The following is a 13,173-nucleotide window of genomic DNA, read 5'->3' as shown; positions in this document are numbered from 1 at the left end:
ACTTCTTTTTAAGAAAATATTATGGGGAAAGAGACTTTTTTTTTAAGAAAATATTATGGGGAAAGAGACTTTTTTTTAAGAAATATTATGGGGAAAGAGATTTTTTTTAAGAAAATATTATGGGGAAAGAGACTTTAATTAATTGTATATTTTAGAACTTTTTTTTTTCATATAGTTCGAAAATAACAGGGGAAAGAGACTGGAAAATGACGAGGGAAAAGTAAATATTTCAAAAGTAAAGACTTTTACATTAAAAAAAATTGATCAATATTAACAATTGTCCTTTTTTCTACAAAACGTTCTTTTTTTTTTTATTATTATTTATTTATATTTTTTATTTTGTCTCCAAACGTCAATTTACCATTTTGACTCTAGAGTGCATTTGGACTCAAGTTATTAGTCTTAGAATTCCTGTTTGATTATACCACTTTGATCTGCACAAAGTTTTATGCAAGTGAGTTGAATTTGTTGAAATATATATTGTGTAATTAGGGTTTGTTAAAAAAAATGATAATGGGTGAATAATTTATGTAAAAATAAGGGATGTGAGGGAATAAAAATATTAAAAACATGCGATTAGGGGTAAAACTAGGACCAAAAGATTATAAAGTATTTCCATTTAATGAAGTGTTGCAATTAAAAAAACGCTTGATTTTAAGCAGTGTTTCACATAAAATAAACCATAGGATGTATTAAGGAGAGATAGTAGAGAGTAAGAGATTTATTAAATAAATTATGATCCATAAAGTGAGGTCATAAAAGGAATAAAGTGAAACTGAATAGAGCTTAGATTAATAGATAAAAAGAGTGAGTAGAACTTAGAGTCTACCACAATTTATATCTTACTCATGGAGTACCATAAATTCATGTTATTTTGATGTTAACTTCTTATTATTTCAATTTATATATATGTTATTTTTAGATAATATTATTTCGCCATTTTTCTCAGTCATCTTCCTCCCACACTCACTCTCTTTCTTCCTATTAGCTACTCCAACTCAAAATCACACACTTTCTCTTCCTTTCTTCTTCCAATTTTCTGGGTTTCCAGAAATCAACCTCTCATTCTCATTCTCTCTCTTCCTCTCACTACTCCAACTCCAAATCAAAGACACTTTCTCTCTCCTCTTTTATTCTTCCAATTTTCTGGGTTTCTTGGAAATCAATTGATTTGAAGCCATTTAAGGGTTTAAATGTGTTCATGTCTAGAAATTTAATATCTCCTGAAGTGTTTGATTCTCTTCACGATGACTTAAAACTCAATGATGCTAATGTTATTTTGATGTGAACTTATTATTATTCAATTTATATATATGTTATTTTTAAAAAAGTTTTTGTTATTTTATGTAAATTATAAATAGCATGAGTTGAGGTTGAAGTAGATAAGTAAATAACATATTGTTGTAACAAAATAACACAATATTTAAGCAAAATAACATAAAGGGTACGCAAAATAACTCAAACATATTGTGCAAGGAGTACCATGATCCATAGTAATCCAGGAGTATATAATACTAATTGAGAATCTACAAGAAAAGAAGCATATTACATAAATGAAAAGGCTGGCAAGTTAAAGTAATATTCAATAACAGTGTGAAATTTGTATTCTGGCTGCTTTCCAAGAATAGTTTCCATGAAACTAACAACATAATAATAGATGGCCAAAATTTAAACTCGGTTCATTAAGCCCTGTGTTCTGCTTCATCAATGAGACCAACTATTCTTGACTTAATCACAAATTAAATAAAGATCATATTTGCCATCAAGTGACCAAATACCCAATATCATCAGTTGCAAATTGCGAATTGCCTTAATCTCTGACCTACAGTGACTCTGCGATTAATCTCTCTGTTACTGCTTTCGGAAGGCCCATTACACTGTCGGTTGTCCCAACCTGCATGAGTAAATAACAATATTTTCAACATATGCCCAAGTCCCCTTCATATATGATGGTTTCACAAAGGGGTGCACTTAAATTGCGCTACACAATTCATTTCTTGATCAAGATCCAACTAGTTGACAGCTTCAGTAGTTATATTCAAGGTGAGTGAAATGATCTAGTATGACATCATATCGGATTGATGGTGTTATGTACTTATGTTTATGATAGATTCTGTGACTTTGAATCACCTTGGCACAATGATTTTATTTTTCAATGATGGCATATTCTGCACAAAGTTCAATTTCCGCATTCTTACTATATCATATAGAGTGGTCTAGAATAACTAATATTGCAGCAAATGAAAAGAGAGTGGAGAAGACCAACCACTTGCTTAACCAAGGGTTTTATGAGAGGATGTTCAATTATTAGAGCACCAGCAACATGCAGTACTGCACCCTCTGCGATCTGAAAATTGGAAGGAAAGGATCAAGTTACAGGCAAAAGGTTTTAAAATCATTCTCACACTATATCCGAAAGATTTTTGAGAGGCATAAGAAAGAATAAAGGATATTGAGGAGGATGCTTACAAGCTTGTCAATAGTATCATCTGGTATCTCATCAAACAAAATCTGCAAAGATGTCAGAGCATATGTATTACAGTCTTTCATCCGGGAACTAAAGATATAGATATACAGCTCTGGGCAGGTATGGCAGTAAAAGTGTCATGCGCACTTGTATCAGGTACATGCAAAATTAAAGTAGGAGGGCATTAACAAATATGTTTCTAAATACAAAAGGGTGAGTGACATATGAACATTCTGCCACAGTTTAGCATTCAAAAGTGCAACTATGGTTATTGAAACATCCTATAATGGAGATTATAAATCTAAAGTTAAATTTGATCTTTCTTTTAAGCTTCTCCACAAGATTCCATGCAAAGGATTTTTCTGCAGCATGTTTTTTTTTTTTTTTTTTTTTTTTTTTTTTTTTTTTTTTTGTATGAATGTATTTGAATCTCAAACTAATGGTGAAGTAATTTTCTGTAATTTGATAGGTTTACTCAATAAATAAATAAATAAAGATACAAAAAATGCAAAAAATAAAGTGGATTTTTTTCGTCTTCAAGAATAACCTGGATTTAGAAGAGTAGGTATACAAACATAAAGTTTACTTGTCTAAATCAGGAAGCTACATCATGAACCAATTAAATTACAAATGAAATAACCAATTTACAGCAAAATTTATTGACTAACAGGGCAGAAACTTGCTATTAACAGCTAAAACAGAAGAAAAAACAATGAAATAAACTAACATTTTTTCTCTACAGGGTTGGGATAGGCTAAGTTCATTAGAGGGGAAGACACAGATAAAGCAAAAGGTTTATGCAATAAGAAGCTTCTTCATTTTCTCCACTTGAACTCACTAAGTACAAGGAGTTTGTATTTTATCCAGATGATGAAACAGGTCTCAGTAAATTAATTTCAAATAAATCACACCAAAAATGTACCTCCACTCTATCCCATTCCCCTTTCCTGAAACCTGTCTGAAGGTTTGTCACAAGAACAGAGCTGACAGTTGAAGCCTTCCTTCCAGAATAATCTGTCAATGAGACAAACGAGAAACCAATTTGAGAAACATGACCACAGATGGCGCTCTCCAGTTCTCACTGTAACAAACTATCATAATTGCATAATACATCTAGCTTTACATTACCAAAGTGGTATTATTTAGAACTTAGGATACCAATGGAATGTCACTGGTCAATTTAGAATACTTAAACGATGAGCATTCAGAGCATGGCGATGAATAAATTATCACTCACGAGGTGGTAGACAGCAACTGCACCATTTTTTATTTTTATTTTTTTGGATAAGAAACTGCACCATTTTATAGCTGTTGATTCAAACCACAAATTGCCAACAATGGTGAATTAATTGTACTTATAAGTATAGATAACAGTCTGCAGAGCTACCTAGATGAACTTTCATCATCTTCTCTGTTTAATATTTGAAACCCCATTGACTTTGGAAAGAACCCTTCTCCAAAGAAAAATCTAAGCTCCGGTCAAGTCAATTACTACATTATTCTTCTTTACATTTGATAAGAATAAACGGAATGACAAACAAGATGGGAAGAAATCACATAGAAGCAGCAAGAGGGGTTCAAAACTACGAAGCTATTTCACAACACACGCCCCTCGTATATTCTCTCTTGATCAAACAAAGAGTAAGATTCCTAATGCTAATTGATCAAGTGCACTTCTACAATGCATGGCTGTTACCAAGAGCGTGACCATAGCTGTAATTCAACCTAGGTGGGCTGTTATTCTTATAGTTATTCTGCAGGGATCCACTTCCGTAGCTCTAGCAATTAGCAAGGGAAGCTCTAGCTTACAAGAGTTACAATCACTGTAGGACCTTCAAGGCCAGAGTGGGTTAGCAGTCAGCGTCTACTAAATATCTCATCAAACCAAGGACCCCTTTTAGGAATGTCAAACCGGACCTACAATAGCCAGTGTTCATCACCAAATAACCCTAAATCGAACAATGTAACAGCAGCCATATGGTGCGCTTTTGTTAACTAGTACTGATTCAAAGAAAGTAATTTAAGCCCAAGAAGGAACACAAGTCCAGTTCTATAATCAAACTACTGTATGACTTAAAGATACCAAAAATAAGTAAACACATCCCAATTAACACAAATTGATAGACAATGACACCCTCAGAGGCACATAGAAACCTTTTAAATACTGTCGAGCTTCCTCTTTGCCAGATGGTTTCTCCCTTATCATGCCTTCATAAACCACCACCTGGAATGAAAGAAAATGAGAAATAAGCAACAATCCTCACATTTTCCTCAAAAATAAATTTGTCCACAATGAAATGAAGTGAACAGATGTTGAAAATAGTAAATAAGACCCACATTAGCTTAATTATAGATGCTCATTTGGCTTTGCAAGATTTCAAATTTGGATATTTTACTCTAGTTTTCAATTTCACTAATAAAGTATCAGAACATTACTCTTTTTATAATTTTATACATCTTTTTTGCAAAGTACAAAGACGTTGAATAAAAGAGAGAAGAACACATAACAAATGAAAAGTGAGGAATTGATTTTATAGAAAAGCAGTTTCCCAAACCCAAGCCTGCACTATTGAGTTCTTCCAAGTCACATCTTCACGTAGCACCCTATAAGAGTTATAACCAACATACCAGTTTGACGCTGGTCAAATATTGAACTATGTTAACAGAAACCCTCAAAACATTACAACTTTTCTGTCACAAGTTGACTTTCTCGCTTACAAGTAAATCGTAAAGAGCGATACTAAATTTAGCGATTTAACAGGCCAAAATGTCTCCACATGGTCAAATCCACATTTAAAAAAGATGAATTTTATATATCCACTCTAAGTGAGACCAAACTTAACCACACTAAAATTGTGCAGTTCCAAAATGTCTCCACATGGTCAAATTGGACACAACTCAATGCTAAATTCATTAGCTGATCTTAACTTGTTTATCTTATAAAAGATTAATGGGAATGGCTGTTACTTGGTATTTCTTGGTACAACACCCAGCTTGAGAGACAGAGCAAAGACATAGAGAGCCAGAGAAGGCCATACCCTACTTCTTCACAGTTTTCCACGTACTGGACATAAATAGCTGCCTAAATCAGCAAACATGGCACCAACTAAAAAATGCATAAGCTGTTAATCAGCAGATTATAAATATGGGTTGCCAGATGCTGGATTCTACAGAAACCAAATAGAGTATGACTAATAAATTCTCAGTGAGAACTTAAAGCCAAGTTAATTATATTTTGTGTTTCCACAATAAGACTTTCATCTCATCAAAGAAACATGCTCTTTAACAATTGAAGGGTTAAGCACATGGGATGTGTATTCACAGCCTTGCTCTAGAAAGGAAATTTTGGCAATGGGCAATGAGAAGAATGCGTCTTTCCATAAAGAGAGTTGCTCTGAAAGCTATGATGAATTATCAAGATGTGCAGGGATTTAAAGTGTCGAGGACAAGTGCTCTCAGAATTATTTCTGGCAAATTCAATTAATTTTTTTTTTTTTTTTTGAAAAAAAAAAAAAAAATTCAATGTTTCTAGTATAGGAAGACAATGATGGAAATTAGAATATCAGATAATGATATTTTGACAACAGCAACTGCAGGCCTGAGGAATATTGTTGATTACAAGAATCACAACATTTTTTATGATAAAAGACGACCAAGGAAATCATATGCTTAGCATATATGATGCTGCCAAAGCTATTAACCTCAGAGGCTGGTCAAATCCATAGTGTGTAGGATAGCAAATACTTGAAGAAATTATATGCCTTTATTCCTAAGATTAATTAAATAAAATTGTTTATTGTAATGATAAATAGGAAGGTGAAGTGTCATATGATGTGGAGTCTCTAAACAATTAAGCACAGTAAGAGTGCGTACTGCATAGCCTACAATTGACAAGAGGGAATACTTATGACAGAAAGCATTCTTGGTTCTACACTTTGGAAACACTCAATAGCTCAAGAGAGTGCCATATCATTTTGCAGTTTTTGCTTGCTAATCATATTTAACTTGGCAAAAGTATCTATCCATTTATATTTCGGATATTGTTAGTTGAAGAATTTATTACTCCTGCTTCTTCTTAGTATGTTTTTGTTATACATTATTTCATATACAAAGGTAAGGACTATATGTGAATAAGATTCTACTTCCTGCGTGTCTCAAAACATGCATCATACTTTGACCACATTATATTACAATGTTGTTAGCCTATTAGGTTCATCTCAATTTATATCCTCAAAAGATCAGCCTTTATAATTTTTTCTAATACATAATTGTAGTTAGAAATGGACAAATTAGTGTGTTGGAAAACATAAAAGTCACAGTGATGTGATGTATTGAGAAACGGAAGATGTATCTCACTACAACATATGCCAGGTGAATAATTTCCAAAAGGAAAAAATATATTGCATAGAATAACTAGAATATCATTTTTAAAGGAAAACGAAAATAACAAAAAAGAAAAAAGAAACTATTTATACTTGGTCGGCTGTAATTAAGATAGTGGTTCCAGCATCAGTTCTGTGATCACCATTGGAAGGCTTTGTTAATGTGGCTTCTGCCTGAGAAGATATGGCGATAAATTAAGTAAATATGGAATCCACTACAACAGTAACATAACTTTTGCCAACATACACAACCACTGTCATACCACTGTCATCAGAGTATAAAAGATTATATTGTTGGAGCAAACTTCTATCGCTACAGATTTGATAATGTTGCGGACCTTGAGGCCATATTCCAATAGAAGGGTCATCAAGCATAAAACTAGATGAATGCAATCAAGAGTTTACATCGTATTTCAACCACAAAGCTAAAAAGAAATAATAAGTTACAACTAAGGATTAGCATTGGCCTCTGAATATGTCCATAAGATTGGTTTCAATGGCAGATTAGACAAGAAACAAGTGACAACATATCAAGAATTACAATCAGTCTGTCGATAAATCTATGGTCAGCTTAATTAGCTAATAATAAAATTGACTAGGGGAAACTAAGTTAATCCCGTGCGTTGCATGATTTAAATAGCTATCATTTTAAGATAGTAGTCATTATTTTTTATTCGAAAAATGTATAATCGCAATCTCGTTATTTTTTTAAGGAATTATTTATTTAGTCTTGGAACTTAAGAGGGAAGGGGAAAAAAATGACGCCCAATATAGTTTAGGCGGGAAAATTTTTCATAAGAAGTTGACATGTGTCCAACTGTCCATCAATGATGTCAGCATGGCCCGTTTTAGTAATAGTTAATAGATACAGGCATTGTGCTAATCTTAACCTCAACTGTACAACATTCACTAAACAAATAACAGATGATCACATGTAGCATTGACCACAAGTAAATCAACTCTCACAATGAATTTTCAAAAACATAAGAGAGGATGCGAAAGTCAAAAGTCACAACTATTAAAACAACAGTTCTTGTTCAAGGTGGTGCGTAGTCTCTGACTGAGTGATCAGTGGAGAGGCTATTTCTGATGTTCTGGTAGAGAATACAGAATTCTTTTTTCTTTGACTTTAGTAAGTAGACAATTATTATAATACTTTGTTAAATAAGATAGAACTTGAACAGCATCATGATAATAGAAAATCACAGCCGCAATAAATGCCCCCAGTACCTATGACGACTGAATTAAAAAAAGGACATGGAGACACATTTTACAGGTTGGCATACACACACACACACACAAAAAAAAAAAAAAAAAAAAAAAACAATGAATCACAGTATAGCATCAAAACAATCAACATCCTTATTAAAAATCCCCTGCAAATTTGCAGTAATAACATTAAATCTTGTTAATATACCAGCTTCGCCCACTCTATTAGCAAGCCACACTAGCTTTCTCACTCAAGGATTCTATAATCAAGCTCACAACACTAACTATGGAATTTTCTGATGTCTATGTTAACACTAATTAAGAAAAGGAGAAAGATTGAAGGGCACATTGAAAGAAAGATGAGATGAGACCACTTATTCAAAATATCATGTTCAACATAAGCACAAATTGAGCTGCCCAATAAATTTAAATATGATCAAGAGTCATGATTAAAAAAACAGCCAAAAGTAGAAAGCCTGTGTAAATTTTTACAAAAGTACATAAAAGAGTGTTAAAGACTTAATAAAGCACTCTCAGAAGACGAGCATTAAGCAAAATCTGAATAATTATGAAGTGCATAACAAATACTTCAGACAGTAGGGCAGCACACAGATAGAAAGAAGAGAAAGCATACTGTGTCAGCTGCAATGAGAAGCGTTGGCTCATTATCGTTCACTTGTTTATCAGCAATTTGAAGCTTTGAGATGACGGCATCAGCCTGAAGGATATCCACAACTCACCATTAGGCTTGTACGAGTTGGCTTCACAAGAAGAAATGTATTACACCGTCACAACTCTATTTGGAGATTATGAGGTATGCAACCACATATATTACAAGAATACATGAATACACTTTACGCCTTACATTACTCTTATTCTGTTATTTCACCTTAATATAATAGTGCCTATAGGACTGTAGAACACAGGTTCAAACTCGAACAAGAAAATCAAACTGCAAGGCCTCATAGTGACATACATACACTTGTATCTTATCCATTGGTCATGTCAAGCACTTGTATCTTATCCATTGGTCATGTCAAGCTCAAGTCAACTTTTAATTACAGGATGCTTAATACCTCCTCCGTCTTTATATTTACGCCCCATTTTTCATGCTCGGATTCCCTAAATGTATAACATTTCCCATAATGGTCCTACCACTTTACTCTCTTGTCGATTACATATGATCCAACTTTACTCTTTTGTCAATTACATATGGTCCAACTGGTTTAGTCACCCATCAAATTCCCCAAACTCTGGTGAGGCATACAAATAAGGACAGAGGGAGTAAACTCTCTACAAAGTACAAATAAACCAAAATGCATTGAACACGAAAAATCGCAAAGTAGTTTACATATTCACTAAGCTCGCAAAGGAACACAACATATGAAGTTGAGCAAACATCTCAAACTTAAATAGGGAATAAAAGATTGCACCTTCGCCTCAGCAAGGGCCATGACCAAATCTTCCGGCTTTTCTTTGCGGATAGCTTTTTCATCAATATCTGCAGTCTGCAGGACAAACATAATTCTATACTTCGTATTTAAAAACCCAGAAAACTAAAAACAAAAGCAGCAGAAAAATCAAGTAATCAACCATGAATTTACCATAATTGTGAATTCATAACCCATTTCCACCATTATTTCTCTTCTTGCTTTTGATTTAGAGCCCAAAATTATCTGCACCAAACCCCATAATATGTTCATTATCAAATACAATTTTCAATCAATATCAGTAAATGGATTAATATATCCATAATATAAGTAAAAAAAAAAAAAAAAAAAAGAAAATCTTCAAAATGCTGCTAATTAATTTCTTCAAAATTAAAATTATTGCCAAATTATTCTGGAAAGTTGATAATCTAAAGTCCATAAACAAGGAACAAGACCCAGATAGGCAATTAATGTAGAGTACTAAGAGTGGAAATTTGAGTTTAATTACACTAATCTTTCGAAAAATACTAGTTTAAGTTTGTAGATAAGAAGAACAAATTAGCTTTAGAGAAAGTACCTTGAATGTGGGAGCAGCGGAATCCATCCTAGCTCTTTCTTTCTGACTCTCTGAACAAAAAAAAATAAGGTGAGGAGGACGTTATTGCTAACTACTTTAAATAAGCTTTTTTTTTTTATTTTTTATTTTTATTTTTTATTTTTTATTTTTTTTTTAACAATAACTTTAAATAAGCTAGATGTATCCATCAAAAAAACAAAAAAAAAAAAAAAAGCTTGATGTAGACCATGCGTATTGAAGTGAGAAAATCTTTCGGTTTTTTTATTTTTTTTTTATTTTTTTTTTGTTAAGGATGCCCACCTGATTTACTGGGAGTTTGGCTTTGACCCTGATTATTGGATGAGTCTTCTAATAAGAGTTTTTGCATACGGTGAATCTCAAACTCGAGACTTCCCTAAGTGACATCAAGTTGTTTACCACTTAAGCTAACTGTTGTTGGTGAGAAAAAACAAGCTAAAGGTTACGGGGTATTTTCAAGTTTCACTTATCCCTATCCCCATCCCCATCTTTAAAAAAAGTTAACCAAACTCTTATAAATAGAGTTATGTCAATTATAAATAGTGTTATGGTGTAGTTTATGCTTTAGAATGTTTATCAATTTATTCGTTTGATGTTAGTTGACTCTTTTATTGAATTCTTAAGAATAGTGTGTGGAAAATTGTACCGAAAATTTTTCATTTACATATTTTTCCTCATTATTAATGTTACCAACTACAAATGTTCTGACATTATACCAAATTAAAAAAAAAATCCCAGACATGGCTAGTTTTGCATGAGACATGGCTAACTGTGAGCGTTAGCCACCCTAGCCATAAACAAAAGATGTATTTTAATGGGTGTTTTGGATGTTTTTGTCCCTCGGGAGAGTTACGGCTTGAAGACTGGTCTGACTACGCCTGTACCTGCAAAATAACGAAGACTCTGGGTGGTTGGAGCTCCGCCTCCGCCTCCGACTCCGACGATCAAGTTAGAACGTCTTTGGAGAATGTAAAAAGGTGCGGAAAGTAAACTGAGATCTTCTCGGATTTCGAGATCAGGTGTTTCTCTGATGTAAGAGAATGTAGGGTATGCTGTAATAAATTCTAGATGTCCCCAAAATAGGGGGAATCTCCCTATTTATAGGGTCATTGGAAAATGTGCCCCTGATTAGGTCACTCTGACCTAATTCTGTTGGGTTTCGCCGAATTCCGGCTTTCTCGGGATTTGGGTCCTTGAAGGCCGCCTTTTCTCCCATATTCTGGGAATGACACGTGTCAAATGGAGATTGGTCCAATTAGGACTAATCTGGGTCTGACACGTGTGTCAGACCTGGTTGGGCCACGTGGCATGGGTAAAATTACTCAAATCATTTGCCCCTCACAAATGTGATGTGGCGCGCCACGTGGCATATGTGACACGTGTCACTCAACCACCTTTTTTTTACTGTGAAATTTTAACCTTTCACATTACGGGGGAATTACAAGAATGCCCCTGTATTTACCCCTCTATAAATACAGGTTTACCCTCCCTATTTTGGACATTTCCAAAACTTTTTAGAGAGAGAAAGTCAAAAGTTTCTAGAGAGAGAGAGAGAGAGAGTCTGACTACTCTCTGTGTTAAAACACAAACGTCGTTTCTTTTCCGTCTGCCCCAACCGGTTTAGCAACCGCTTGTGTTATATACAAGCAAGGTCACCTTTAGCCAACCTACTGCAGTCGGTCAACTCTTATCCATCCCTTTTCAGAGTCAGATTCTTAAAGGTATCGTCTCTACCCCCTTCAGCTCATTCTTTTTCATTTATATACTTTCATTCAATAAATGGATTCATCATCAACACACGACACGGCCTAGGTCAGTAGTCATCCGGTCTCTTGGTACGGCTAAGTCTAGGACTGGGAGTGCCTGCTTTGGGTGCATGGAGCAATTTTGTACATCCCCCCAACCGACCGTCTTTGTGTCTGTGCAGGACACAATGGCTAGAACCAAACAAACAACCACTAGACGACGGAGAAGAGACGGTACATTGGAAGTGCCGTCTGATGAAGTGACCCCGGTTGAGGGGGGAGAGATGCAGGATGATTCGGGAGAGTACTCCCCGTCTGGGGTCCCTAGGACCCCTAGTGATACAATTTTAGGTGACGCTAAGGGTAGAGACGGCAAGTAAGCTCTCTCCCAAGTTGAATTTGATGAGGTTGGCCCCGAAGACAGAGACGGGGAGGGGTCGGCGTCTGACTCGGGGTCAGACGGCGAAGAAGTCTCTCAGGAGGGAGACGGGGGAAATTCCGCCTCAGGGTCTAGCTCTGAGGATAGCAGCGATGCTCCTCTATCCCCGCTTGAGGATAGTGAGGTTAAGGAGAGGAAAAATTAGGAAACGAAGGCAGACCCCTTTGAAATCCACGTCTCTGCCAAAGGTAGAGAGAGCATGGCGAAGGGGATTGAAAACTTTGTACTCAAACGGCCCCTGGGGGAAGGATATACAATCCGGGTGCCGCCTACGCTGGGTACCTTCTCCTGGAAGGATGATCAGGAGAATGCCAATGCCTACTTTGGCTGCTATGAGGCAACGTTTTTGGCTCGCCTCCGGTTCCCCCTTCCATGACGCTGTGAAAGCCATCCTGAGAGGCTATGGCCTAGGCGTTTGGCAGTTAACCCTAAACTCACGGGCTAATATCCTTGGATATGTCACCGCCTGCGAAATGTAGGGGCTGAATCCCGGCTTGGAGGCTTTTGCGCACATGCACTATCTTAGTCGCAGCCCAGACGGTTGGAGAGCGTAGTACACTTTGACCACTTATCCCAAATATCAAATGACCATGGACAAGGTGTCTAAGTATGACAACTAGAAACACTGGTTCTATCCACTGTCTGCCCCCACCTAGCGGGAAAATTTTGAACTGCGCCGGTATAATAAGAAGCCTGACCTTCTTGGTCAGAAATGTGCCCTCCCCCGGATCCCAGAGGATGACTATGACAAAATCATAGAGCCGGGGTTCTTTGAGCTTAACACCGAGACTCTCTCAACCGGGGACATAATAAAGGTTCCAAATAATTGGATACCCATGTGTGCATGGCAGAGAGACGAGGCGTTCTTGTCCGCCTGCGGGTTGAGCAAAATGTTCACAAAGAGTA

At 35.6% G+C, this 13,173-nt stretch overlaps 1 protein-coding gene across 2 annotated transcripts; it reads right to left on the bottom strand.

Moving 5' to 3' along the window:
- Positions 1–1,467: 1,467 nt before the first annotated feature.
- On the bottom strand, positions 1,468–10,150 carry LOC145567562 (uncharacterized). 2 transcript variants are annotated; one of them, XM_081626867.1, is made up of 10 exons: positions 10,066–10,150; positions 9,663–9,734; positions 9,492–9,566; positions 8,693–8,776; positions 6,943–7,023; positions 4,622–4,691; positions 3,390–3,481; positions 2,470–2,511; positions 2,267–2,347; positions 1,468–1,894 (listed from the first exon to the last, which is right to left on the bottom strand). In XM_081626867.1, exons 1-10 carry the CDS (start codon positions 10,090–10,092, stop codon positions 1,823–1,825), a joined length of 696 nt encoding a protein of 231 aa, XP_081482993.1. In that variant the 5' UTR covers positions 10,093–10,150; the 3' UTR covers positions 1,468–1,822. The 2 variants fall into 2 exon arrangements, with proteins under 2 accessions (XP_081482993.1, XP_081482994.1); XM_081626868.1 differs by lacking the exon at positions 6,943–7,023.
- Positions 10,151–13,173: the final 3,023 nt, after the last annotated feature.

The sequence above is a fragment of the Chenopodium album genome, chromosome 11 (genome assembly GCF_948465745.1).
Source record: "Chenopodium album chromosome 11, dcCheAlbu1.1, whole genome shotgun sequence".
Taxonomy (NCBI): Eukaryota; Viridiplantae; Streptophyta; class Magnoliopsida; order Caryophyllales; family Amaranthaceae; genus Chenopodium; species Chenopodium album.
This window is presented reverse-complemented; position numbering and strand designations above follow the sequence as displayed.